The sequence below is a fragment of the Impatiens glandulifera genome, chromosome 7 (genome assembly GCF_907164915.1).
Source record: "Impatiens glandulifera chromosome 7, dImpGla2.1, whole genome shotgun sequence".
NCBI classification, from domain to species: Eukaryota; Viridiplantae; Streptophyta; class Magnoliopsida; order Ericales; family Balsaminaceae; genus Impatiens; species Impatiens glandulifera.
Window position 1 is genome coordinate 44,944,527 of NC_061868.1, and position 13,731 is coordinate 44,958,257.

Consider the following 13,731-nt stretch of genomic DNA (forward strand, 5'->3'; position numbering starts at 1 on the left):
CAAATTGAAGATGACAAATGGTTCTGTTTGGAAGATTAATAAGGTGAGACACATTCCAGGTTTAATGCGCAATCTGATTTCTGTTACACAACTTGATAAAGAAGGTCACAATTTCAGTTGTGGAAATGGTGCATGGAAGGTGACTAAAGGAGCAATTGTTGTTGCTCGAGGTCACAAAACTAGAACTTTATACACGACTTCAACTTGCAGAGAAACAGTTACTACTGTAGTTGATGACTCGAAGAACAGTGAGTTGTGGCATTGCAGGTAGGCCATATGAGTGAAAAAGGGATGAAAATTCTTTTGAAGAATGAACAGATTCCAGAACTGAAGTCTGTTGAACATCAGTTATGCGAAAACTGCATTCTTGGAAAACAGAAACGGGTGAGTTTCTTAAAAATTGGGAAGGAGCTCAAGAAAGAAATGCTAGAGTTGGTACACACTGATGTGTGGGGACCTGCACCTGTTTCTTCTATTGGCGGATCACAATACTACGTGACATTTATAGATGATTCGACAAGAAAGGTATGTGTATATTTTATGAAGCACAAGTCTGAAGTATTTGCTATTTTCAAGAAATGGAAGACTTTGGTTGAAAATGAATCAAATCAGAAAGTTAAGTGCTTGAGATCCGACAACGGAGGTGAATATATCAATTTAGATTTCAAGGAGTATTGTGCTATGAATGGGATCAGTATGGTGAAAACTGTTCCCCGAACGCCTCAAGAAAATGGAGTAGCTGAACGAATGAATCGAACATTGAACGAGCGTGCTAGAAGCATGAGATTGCATGCAGGGCTGCCTAAAACCTTCTGGGCAGAAGCTATTAATACTGCTGCCTATTTGATAAACAGGGGACCCTCTATTCCTCTTGAATTCAGAATTCCTGAAGAAATTTGGAGCAATAAAAAGGTAAACCTTTCTTATTTGAAAGTGTTTGGTTGTTTATCATATGTTCATATTAATGAATGTGATAGGAGCAAACTTGATCCAAAGTCTAATAAATGTTTTTTCATTGGCTACGGTGATATCGAGTTTGGTTATCATTTCTGGGATAATCAAAATCGGAATATCATTCGTAGCAGAAATGTTATCTTCAATGAATAGGTTCTCTACAAAGATTGTGTTGGGAAGACATCAGATGGTGATTCAAAGTTGGAAGAGACTGGTACAGTCGATTTGAGAAAATTTTCAGTTGAATATATACCGGTTGTCGAAGAAGAATAATGTGTTGTTGAAGATGAAATCGCTGAGAACGTGGCCCCAAAGGTAAATCAACAAACACCGGTTATACAGTTGAGAAGATCATCAAGGAATCAAAACCAGTTAAGAGGTGGTCTCCATCTCTGAACTATATCTTGTTGACAGATAGAGGTGAACCTGAATGTTATGAGGAAGCAATACAATCTGATGAATCGATTAAATGGGAGTCTGCTATGAAAGATGAGATGGACTCTTTGATGTTGAATCAGACTTGGGAGCTCACTGAGCCACCAAAGGGAAAGAAAGCACTTCACAACAAATGGATCTTCATGATTAAAGAAGAACAAGATAAAACCATGAGGTACAAGGCAAGGTTGGTTGTGAAAGGATTTCAACAGAAAGAAGGTATTGACTACAATGAGATCTTCTCTCCAGTAGTTAAATTAATTACAATCAGAACTATTTTGAGTTTGGTTGTGAAAGAAGACCTTCATCTTCAACAAATGGATATCAAATATGTTTTTTTTCATGGTGATTTAGATGAAGAGATTTATATGCGACAACCAGAAGGATTTGAAATCAAAGGAAAAGATGAGCTTGTGTGTAAGCTTCAGAAGAGTTTGTATGGTTTGAAACAGGCTCCAAGGCAATGGTACAAGAAGTTCGATAGCTTCATGAAAAGTAACAATTTTTTGAGGTGTGAAGCTGATCATTGCTACTATATCAAGAAGTTTGATAAATCGTACATTATTCTTCTTCTCTACGTTGATGACATGTTGATTACTGGAGCAAGCTTGTGTGAGATTAACAAGCTCAAGAAAGAGTTGTCTGAAAAGTTTGCAATGAAGGATTTGGGTGCTGCTAAACAAATCCTTGGGATGAGAATTTTCAGGGATGAAGAAGTTCTCAAGCTTTCACAAGAAGAATATGTGAAGAAAATTCTTAGCAAGTTCAACTTGTATGATGCAAAATCAGTTATTATCCCCTTAGCTAGTCACTTCAGACTATCTAAAGATCAGTCGCCTTCAACAAATGAGGAGAAAAATTACATGGCAACTGTTCCGTATGCCTCTTCCATTGGTTGTATTATGTGTGCGATGGTTTGCACAAGACCAGACATAGCACATGTAGTGGGAGTTGTTAGCAGATTCATGAGCAATCCGGGTAGACAACATTGGGAAGCAGTAAAGTGAATACTATGATACTTAAGAGGAAGTACGGGTCTTACTTTGTGTTTTTGAAAGTCTAATTTGGGTTTGGAAGGATATGTTGATGCTGACAATGGTGGTGATGTTGATAGTAGAAAGAGTACAACAGAGTATATTTATACTCTGGGAGGTACTACAATCAGTTGGGTTTCAAAATTGCAGAAGATTGTTGCTCTTTCTAGTTGTGAGGCAGAGTATGTTGCTGTGACAGAAGTTGCTAAGGAAATGATGTGGTTACAACCCTTTATGCGAGAATTGAGTCAAGACTACGAGGGAAGTGTGTTGCAATGCGACAGTCAGAGTGCCATTCATTTGGAAAAAAATCATGTTTATCATGGCAGAACGAAGCATATACAGGTTCGTTATCATTTCATCCGATTAGCTTTAGAAGATGAAGTATTAGCTCTTGAGAAGATTCCCGGGAGTGAGAATCCAGCTGATATGTTGACGAAAGCTGTGACGAATGAGAAACTGAAGTTGTGTGCAACTTCAGTTGTCCTTCTTCGTTAAGACACCGAATGGAAAGCCACTACCGATCGAGAGATGATGAAGTTAGTCTCAAAGTGGGAGATTGTTGAGTTATGGAGCTTACACTTATAATAAACTCTACATTATTAATTAGAGTTTATTGAGTTTTTTTTTTTTGGTTTTGGGCTTGGGCCTGACCAAAGTTATTTAGGTTTATTACCTGAATGTTTACCCTATAAATATGTGATTATTAAGGGTTTACATTGTGAAGACATAATTCTAGAGAGATAAAGTGTGAGGCAAAAACTCTGTATTCTTTCTTCTTCTTCATAGTAAATCTAGTGGTAGCTGAAGTGGATGTAGCTCAATTTGAGTGAACCACTATAAATCTGTGTGTTCTTGTGTTTTTCTTTCTTGTGTTCTTACAGATTGTTTTCTGTTGGGTATTGGTTGACCCAACATTGTGGCTCAATCTCTAGTAACCCGCTTATTGGACTTAACCTAATAATATAAATAGATACTACTCTCTTGGTGGGAGGGTGATGTCAAATTCCTTTGTGGTGTTTGGATGCTAGTGAGAGGGTTGCCTCTTTTTTTTTTAGAACGCGGGGTTCCGCTGCTCCTATGGAGTGCGACTAATCCCCGCGGGTTAAGTACATAGCCCGCAAACATACTTAACCAATTAACCAGGCGCAGAACTTGCCGCCTGACGGGCTCGAACCCAAGACCTCATGGAGGTCTGGGGGATATCCACCTCTTGTTGCCACTAGGCTAGAAGAGTGTGAGATAGTGATGCAACGGAATCGATAAACAAGATGACTGAGCCAAACTTCAATCGCATTCACACCCAACAGTGGTATCAGAGCTAGGGTTTAGGGTTTGTAATTGGAGTTTGAGATTGAGTTGGAGGATATAAGTTATCTTCACCAATAAGCGTAGATCTGTCATTGTTTCTTCTTTAATCATCTTCTTTTATTCTCTGCTTCTGCTGCTACTGGAGGAAGAAGAAAACCGTTGCCGCCTCTGGAGAAGAAGTCGTTGTTGTCTTGTTCAACCGTTGTCGGTGTCGCGTTTGTCGCGACCGTTGAGAATCAAAGCCGCCGCCGTGCCGCTATTGTGCCTCTACCGTGTCGCTGTCGTGCCGTTGCCGTGCCGCTGCCGTGCCGCTACCGTGCCGCTGCCGTACCGCTGTCGTGCCGCTACTAAGAAGACGAAGCAGCAAATCCCTGAGCGGGGTGGGTAAGTCAAAACTTTCTTTAAGTTTCGCAAGGTATCATAGCTTGAACCCTCCTATTAAATTCTGCCAATTGATTGTTGATTGCTTTTAATTTGTTTGATAGCATGTCTGGTGTTAATCAATATGGTATGGTTCCGTTTGACGGAAAAACTGATTTTAGGGAAGTCATGCATGTGAGCGGTAGATCTCAGGGTAGGTCTAGTGCCCAAAAGTGTTATAATTGTCATTTTATCAAGGACTATCCCAAGCCTAAGAGAAATCAGCATGTTGAAAATGTTAATGTGGCTGTTTGTGAGGGCAATATGAGTGATATTTTTATGATTAATAATCTATGTGATTATGCTAGCTTGAACTCTGTGTTATCTAATTCTTTATGCAAATCTGATTGGCTAGTTGACTCTGGTTGTACTTTTCATGTGACTCCATTTAGAGATTTGTTTTCTAACTATAAAGAGATTGAACATTGTTTTGTGTCTATGACAAATTCGAAAAATTGCAAGGTGTTAGGAATAGGTGATGTATGCCTAAAGTTCTCTTGCAGCTCTATGTTTACTTTGAAGAAAGTGAGGCATGTTCCTAATTTGCGTTATAATTTGTTGTCTTGTGCATCTCTTGAGAATGATGGTTTGGAGGGAAAGTGGGGGAAATATGTTATGAAAATTTTACGTGGGTCTCTTGTTATCTTTACTGCTAAAAAGATGAATAATATGTATGTGTGTCATGCTGAGACTACTTGTGACTCTGTGAACTCTGTGATTGGTGATAAATCTGTTCTTTGACATAATAGATTAGGTCACATGAGTAACAAAGGTCTAGAAATTTTGCATAAAGGTGGTCACTTTGGTAGTGATAAATTGTCCCCCATCCCTTTCTGTGAATCATGTGTGCTAAGAAAACAACATAAGGTGAGTTTTCCCATCTCCTCTTACCCAAATGTGTCTAAGTGTACTGATATCCTTGAATATTTACATGTTGATGTGTGGGGTCCTTCTAGCGTTGTTACACATGGAGGGAACCAATATTTTCTGTCCATCATTGATAATTATTCTAGGAAAGTTTGGGTGTTACTTTTAAAACATAAGTCTGATGTTTTTGAAAAGTTTAAAGAGTGGAAGATTTTGGTTGAGAATCAAACAGGTAAGAGAATCAAAACTCTTAGAACAGATAATGGTCTTGAATTCTGTAATAAATAGATGAATGATTTATGTGTTACCTGGGGTATTAAAAGACATAGGTTTGTGCCGTACACACCACAACATAATGGTGTTGCTGAGAGGATGAACATGACACTTCTAGAGAGAGTGAGAGTTATGTTAGCGTCATCTGGTTTGTCTAAGAAGTTTTGGGGGGATGCTTTGCATACTACTGCTTATTTAATAAATAGGTCCCATAGTGTTCCCTTAGGAGGGAAATGTCCTAAATCTGTGTTTTCAGGTAAACCTCTTGATTTGAGCAACTTGAAAGTTTTTAGTTGTGTTGGCTATGTGCATCAGAAGGTTGACAAGTTGGAGCCTAGGTCCAAGAAATGTGTGTTCTTAGGCTACCCTGAAGGGGTAAAAGGTTATAGGCTTTGGAATAGGAGTGAACCTGGGCTTAGGATTGTGATAAGTAGAGATATTGTCTTTAATGAGAATGATTTTCCTTGCTTGTCTATGTCCCCCACTCTTGTTAATGATGCTCCTAATAAGGTGGAGTATGTGCCTGTAGTTTTTGATCAACCTGTTGAACATGATGTGAATGCTCCAAATGAGGTGGAGCATGATAATGTGCATGATATTGATGATTTGCATGATTCAAATGTTTTGTCTAATTCAAATGATTTGTCTGATTATTTGCATGACTATCAACTTGCTAGGGATAGAAGTAGAAGAACTGTTATAATGCCTTTTGAATGATTGCAATATGTCTGAATTTGCTTTTAACATGTTTGAATCCCTAAACTGTAATGAGCCTAACTCTTACAAAGAAGCTTTGAGGTCTAAGTTTTCTACTGAATGAATTGTTGCTATGAATAATGAGATGAATTCCCTAAGAATCAATGATACTTGGAAACTTGTTCCTAAACCTCATAATTGCTCCTTAGTGGATTGCAAGTGGTTGTATAAGGTGAAACAAGAGTTTGAAAAAGTTAGATTCAAGGCTAGGTTTGTAGCCAAAGGATTTACTCAAAAGGAGGGAATATATTATGCTAAAATTTTTGCTCCTGTTGTCAAATTCACTACTGTTAGAATTATGCTTGTTTTAGTTGCTCACTTTGATTGGGAATTAAAGCAAATGGATGTTACTACTGCTTTCTTACATGGTGAACTTGATAAGAATATTTATATGCATCAACCTGAGAGGTTTGTTGACCCCCAGTTGCCTGATCATGTTTGTTTGTTAAAAAAAGCCTTGTATGGTTTAAAACAATCTCTTAGGCAATGGAATATCAAGTTTGATAAGTGCATGCAATCTTTGATGTTTAAAAGAAGTTCTTCTGATCATTGTCTTACTTCAAGAATATAGACTCTGTGTCTGTATTTTTTTATTGTATGTGGATGACATGTTGATTGTTAGCCCATGTCTGAAGTCTGTTATGCATGTGCAAAAATCGCTTTGTGAAAATTTTGACATGAAAGACTTAGGTGATTCTAAGAAGATTTTGGGCATGAATATCATTAGAGATAGACCAAAATTTTCTCTTGTGTTGAATCAAAGTGCATATGTTGCTAAAATTTTGAGTAAATTTTCTATGTCTGATGCTAAATCTGTGAATGTGCCTCTTGCTTCCCACTTTGTGTTAAGTAAGGATCAGTCTCCTAAGACTGAAACTGAAATAACTGAAATGAAGAATGTGCCTTATTCCAATGCAATAAGGTCTGTTATGTATCTCATGGTTAGTACTAGGCCTGATATTGCATATACAGTTAGTTGCTTGAGTAGATTTATGTCTAACCCTGGTATTCCTCATTGGAATGCTTTGAAATGACTTTTGAGATATCTAAAAACCATTGTTGATGTTGACTTGACTTTCTCTAAGTGTTCTGTAGGTACAAAGTTGGTTGGTTATGTAGATTCCAATTATGCTAATGATAGGGATAATAGAAAGTCTACTACTTCCTATGTGTTTACTTTGTGTGGCTCTTGCATAAGTTGGAAGTCTCAACTTCAACCTATTGTTGCTTTATCTACTACAGAATCTGAGTATGTAGCTGCCACTGAAGCCTTTAAGGAAGCAATTTGGCTTAGGGCTGTTTTATCTGAAATTGGTTTTCTTGACAAAAATGTGGTTGTGTTTTCTGATAGTCAATCTGCTATTTAACTATGTAAAAATCATGTTTTTCATGATAGAATTAAACATATTGATGTTAGGTTTCATTACATTCGGGATATTGTTGAAAAGAGCATTGTTAAGTTAGAGAAAATTCCTTTAGAATTTAATCCTGTTGATATGGGTACTAAGTGTCTACCTGCTGAAAAATTTATTTCGTGTCAACGGATTTTAAATTTTGACTTAGGGAAAACTCTTTGAGGTTCGTCTTTTATGGGAATGGCATGCTTTGTGATCTTGCCTTCAATCTTTGTGATTTTCCCATGCTTTGTGCTCTTGCGTTTGATCTTTGTGATTTTCGCATGCTTTGTGCTCTTGCGTTAGATCATTGTGCTCTTGCATTTGATCTTTGTGATTTTCGCATTCTTTGTGCTCTTGCATTTGATCTTTGTGATTTTCGCATTCTTTGTGCTCTTGCGTTAGATCTTTGTGTTTCCCATGCTTTGTGCTCTTGCGTCTGATCTTTGTGATTTCCGCATGCTTTGTGCTTTTGCCCCTGGTCTTTGTGATACGAGTTTACCTTGGGTATTCTCTTTGTTGCCTCGGTGGTAATAAATTGGCGATGATGTGTCTTGCGATTCCGTGATTATGTTTTGCACTGTTTTGGGCCAAATGTGGAGATTGTTGGGTATTGGTTGGCCCAACATTGTGGCTCAATCTCTAGTAACCCGCTTATTGGACTTGACCTAATAATATAAATAGATACTACTCTTTTGGTGGGAGGGTGAGGTCAAATTCCTTTGTGGTGCTTGAATGCTAGTGAGAGGGTTGCCTCTTTTGTGTGAGATAGTGGTGCAACGGAATCGATAAAAAGAGGACTGAACCAAACTTCAATCGCATTCACACCCAACATTTTCAAGCAGGTCGGATTTGGGAGATACAAATTCTAACAATTTTTCCGAATAATAGAGGGTCATTGTGGTAATGTAACAGTCTGTTGGGTCCTGAACTAGTTCGTTCAGGTTTCTAATAGCGAATGAGACATTGAAGAGTGAAATATTCATATGTTAAATGTACAGAAATATTCAACAGTATCATGCATGCCACGTTTCTAGTGTCAAATTTTAATGACAATATTATAATTCGTCATTATTTTGTTACAAAAACACTTTAAGTAAATAAACATATTAAAAATTACAACACTCTGTAATATATAATGGTTAAACAGACATAAAATATAATATAAGTATTCGATATATAGAACAGAAAATAATAAATATTATAATATTTATTCCGGGTCACACCAGTGTCTTGCACTTGAGGGTATTCGGGTCCCAGATAGCAGGAATCAAGTACTTGCGTCCCTTAACACCAAGCGCATTATAGCTCGCACCCGTTTTCTTATCCACCAAAAGTTTTCCTGGATAACCCGGAAACGCACCCGACCCGAACAAACCAGCGCAAGCCGTCACAGCCTCCATTGGCATACTAGGTGAACCCTGAAAGTACCCTTTATCAAACGGGTTCGTTACCGCCCCGGCCAAGATCGTCGCCAGACTTATCACCATCCCGTCCACTCCGACGTCCCCATTCGGCGGCGTAAGCGGCGGCGTCTGAGGGCCCACAGTCGGTTTATGAAACGGCCAGGCGCACTCTCCAGGGCACTGAATTGTAGGGTTACCCACCCACCCGTAAGCAAACTCGAGTCGATGCCCATGACGCCTCTTGACCCGACCGGACCCGTGAACACCACACCGGCTCATGCAGAACCCATCGACGAGCACGTCGGTTGATGTCAGAACAAGGTGGAATGAATTCAGATTCTTTCCGGGTCCGGGTGATGCAAGTTTGGAGGCTAGAGAGGTTATATCCGAATCAGTGAGGGATTTTCCGATGGAATAGTTTTGGTCGGATATTTGGGACCCGACAGAGATTTTAGACTGGCCGATGTTGTAACTGGCGGTGGTGTTCCACCAATAGGCGGCGGAGGGTGGCGGCGGAATTGAGTTATTTGTGGAGAGGGAATTGAGGAAGTCTATGATGATGGATTTTTCAGAAGGGTTGAATTTTCCGTACCATAGAAGGTTAACTGTTATGTTTCCTTTGAGAAGATCGCCGCCATGGTATTTGAGAATGATGGGTTTGGGTTTAACAAGGAAGAGCATTCGGGCTGGATGGGAAGCAGAACAGGCCGAAATTAGAACAGAGAAAAGGAGGAGATGAATTGACAGACAATAAGAAGAAGATGCCATGATGAGTGAGCTTTTGTGTTTATCAATATGTATAATCATGAGTTATTTAGATTGTGTATATATATATATGTTGAATCCGCCATTGATAAGAGAGGAGTGATGAACATGTTTAGGGTTTAATTAAGCGTGTGGGTTTGACAATGGAAATATGCAAGATTTGGCGGGTTGATAAAACCATGGGGGAACCTTTGTCGGTTTCAATGGGGAAGGTGTTGCCTTATAAGGAAATTAAATTAAATGAAGAAGATCTAATAACAAGTTAAAGATCGTGCAGTAATGTAAGCTGAAAATTCAATTTTAGTTAGCACTTCAATAATTTAGGTGTCATTTTCATTTTAAACTAACTTATATTAATTGGAAACTTGATGTTTTCAATACAATTTATCATGCATGTATATCTAGTTAGTTGTGATCTTGTGGGTACCTAGACTGCTATAAATTATATATTATATAATATGTTACCACCTACATTTTTTTTTAAAGTATTTCAAAGATTGATAATTTGATTTTATTAATCATCCCATATTACAAATGCATGATTAATGCTTTAAAAATTAAAGGATTGAATTTAGTAGGTAATAATTTTTTTAGATAGTACTTGATAAATAATATATATATATATATATATATATTTTTTTTAAAAAAAAAACTTAAATGACATAATTATGTTTGAACTCAGTTGGCTTTCAGTCCACCACAAAAATAATAATAAATTTGGTAAGTGTTAGGAATTTGACATGACCTTCTAATTTATTTTTTATTTTTAGTTTAATTCAATGTTTGCTTCTCTAATTTAAAAAAATGGATAAAACTTATATTTATTTACTTATTTTATCAATAATTTTTTATTTATTTTTTTAAGACACTCTAACTTTTTTTAAAAAATTTATCCCAACTATAATTTTTTAATTCATAAATAACTGTTGTAATAAATCCATCTCACTAAATACCACAAAATCAATGAAATAAAAAAAGACATTATGTCTAAATAGGAAAGGATTGTGCTTGTCTCAATTGTTTTATTTATAAAGGAAATGAAAATATAATAATAAAATAAAGTGTTATTGGAACTTGTTTTCAGCTTTTTATAACTTGTTTGTTTAGTTGTTTCATATTATTATTATTGTTATGGAAAGAAGTAATAGGAGTCTAAGATTTTTTTCCCAAATATAGTTTTTGGTTCAAATTTATTAATGGTTGAAATTTGTTCATATTATGATTAATTGGATGTGCATTGTAGAGGTTGAATGAATACATTATTTACGAGGTATGTCAGATATTTGAATCTCTTTCTAAACATTACTTTTAAAGAGTGTTTTTAGTTTCTCGATAGTTTGGTATAAGATATGGATCTAAACATCAAATATAAAATTTATCAAATTTTGTTGGGTCATATTATTTTTTAGTGGAGTATATTCTATCTATGCATATAATTCATATTGTCATTATTTTGATAGTATCTCATATTCGTTCTGAAAAGTTAATATAGTTGAATTCAGAGAGACGGATCTATGTAAGAGTTCGGGTGGTCTGAATCTACTTAAAAAAAAAAAAATTGGTTTAGAATAAAAATACAACATTACCTATAATTATTAAAAAAAAAAATGTAAAACTCACCTCTATTCATTCATATTATACAAATTTTTCTTATTGTTTTTTTGAGCCCACCCAACCCATAATTCTGAGTCTGTCCCTGGCGGGATGAAAAGTTTTATTTCAATTCTTAAAAACCTTGGAACAAATTAATCTTTTGATATATGACATTATATTTTTTCTTATACATAATTTTTCTTTTCTTTTTATTTAATTTATTATTTTTAAATTACTCTTAATTCTTAATATGAGAGCATCAATTCTGTTCATGTGGGCTTTTGGAACGAAAAATTAGTTTTGGACAGCCAGGTGTGAGCAACTCTCGTCAAACAACGTAATAAATAAGTTATTGGCAGGTTAAGATCTTATTGGTAGAATTATTCGAATTTTGTTGTTATAAATTATTTTTAACATAAATAAAGTAAGTAATAAAAAGTCACAATTTTTAAAATAAAAACTGAATATAAAAATACATAATTCAAAAATTGGCTAATATAATTACTAGTTAATAACATGATATCCTAGATTCCTAATACACAATGACTCACTTAATATATACTATATAGAAATATCATTTTTTAGTCCAAATCAAATAAGGCCCAATAGATTCATGAATATCCATTTTCTTTTAGTTTAGAATAGATAAATAAAATCCATAGTTATCCACAATGACTCAATGAGGCTGAGGAGACAGTGGGTGGCAGTGTTTGAAATAAACTTTCCTGCGACGCCATCTGCCTTTCTTGCTTGCTTTACATTTTTGTTTTATTCATTAGGGAATATTTATTTATTAATATAATATATACATTTTAAATCGTTTATTTTGACAACAAACTGTGGATGCCCGAGGAGATAAGATCAAATGATCAAACATATTCACTTTTAACTATTTTGCTTTGTCAAGTTGGGTATAAGTTAAAAATAAAGATCCAGATTATGAATTGTCATCTTGTCACATTGTTTGTTTCAAGATTAACATAGTGTTATAGCTTATGATTAACCGATTGAACAAAATTCTTTAGTGGGCAAAATAAATAAATATAATTGAATCGATGAAATACAAAAGGTTCTATTCACATATATATATAAGCATACATCATCACCTATTTTTATGTTTTTTCTGTCTAGGGTTTTTCAGACCAACGTGGAACATGTGGATGTAGCCGGATCATACATGGCCGGAAGCAAAAACTTCCGACCATTACATCCATTTGCATTATAACTAGCTCCATTGGAATCCACCAACAGATCGCCGGCGTATCCCGGATAAGCGCCTTTTCCGTATATTCCCGGGCAGGCAGAAGCTGCCTCCAGAGGAGCATCGACTGCACCTTGATAAAAGCCGTTACCGAACGGATTCGTGGCGGTTCCGGCCAAAAGACTGGCGAGGTTAATGATCATTCCGTCGAGCCCCACGTCATTGTTAGGGGAGACCAACGGTGGGCTTTGTGGACCGTAAATGGGTTGATGAAATGGCCAAGCGCAGTAACCTGGGCATTGTGTTTCAGAGTTTCCAACCCAGATATAAGCGAACTTGTAATTCTTTCCATCAATTGAGGCACCTTTAGAAGACCTGTGTGTCCCACACCTGTTCTGGCAGAACCCATCAACGACGACGTCCGCCGCCGTTAAAACGACGTTGACCGCGTTTCTCTGCCCACCCTTTGCCGCGAGCGTCACTAAATGTTGTTCATTTAGTGACTTTCCGAGAGAGTAGGTATCGTCGATTATCTGGTCGGCGAGTGATAGGGAAAGCACCGGGCTGCGGAATTTCCTCTTGGCGGCGGAGGTGGAATAGGTTGTGGAGGCGAGGCTGTAGTATTTCTCTGTTGTTTTCCACCAGGATGCGACGGTGGGTTTGGATTGAACAGGGGAGGAGGAAGGAGAAAGAGAGGTAATGAAATCGGCGACGATTGAACGTTGAGAAGGCGTGAATTTACCATACCAGATGAGATTGACGGAGATTTTGCCGGATAATAGAGGGCCGTTGTGGTAATGTAACAGTGAGCTTGGGTCCTGAACTAGCTCGTTCAGGTTTCTAGCGGCGAAGGAGACATTGATGATTGAAATTAGAAACAAAATGAATACAACTAAAGATGCCATCTTTTTTATGGGGGGCAGAGGAATTTAGAGAGAGAAGATGCTCTGTTCTTGGTTGTTGTTTTGGTAGAGACGAACTAGGGCGTTTATATAGGACCTTCCTTTTACTCTCTCTTTAAAAAATGAAGTAATTGAGAATTCGACACGTTATGGAAGCCACTGGGAAAGAGACATCAGTAGTAAAAGCACTATTCTTAGATTCATCTTTAACTTTCGGATAAACAATTATACAGCTGTTATTTTTAATATTTATATATCCTGAATTTATCAAAAAAAAGAAAAATCCATTTATAGCCATTAACAAAATAATAATTGTGAGTATTTCTGAATGGGAGAATAAAAGCGCATTAAATAAATTGATAATTAATCTGAAATTCCAGCTTAGATACAGTTGGGCCCTGATTGACCAAATGGAACCTT

At 36.7% G+C, this 13,731-nt stretch overlaps 2 protein-coding genes across 2 annotated transcripts; both read right to left on the reverse strand.

Annotated features, from left to right (window-relative positions):
- Nucleotides 1-8,664: 8,664 nt before the first annotated feature.
- Nucleotides 8,665-9,618, reverse strand: LOC124910659 (protein EXORDIUM-like 2). The gene has a single exon (XM_047451333.1). It carries the CDS (start codon nt 9,616-9,618, stop codon nt 8,665-8,667), a length of 954 nt encoding a protein of 317 aa, XP_047307289.1.
- A 2,686-nt stretch (nt 9,619-12,304) lies between these two features.
- On the reverse strand, nt 12,305-13,376 carry LOC124945546 (protein PHOSPHATE-INDUCED 1-like). Its single transcript, XM_047486000.1, has one exon. The coding sequence runs from the start codon at nt 13,312-13,314 to the stop codon at nt 12,346-12,348; it is 969 nt and encodes a 322-aa protein (XP_047341956.1). The 5' UTR covers nt 13,315-13,376; the 3' UTR covers nt 12,305-12,345.
- Between the last annotated feature and the right edge of the window lie 355 nt (nt 13,377-13,731).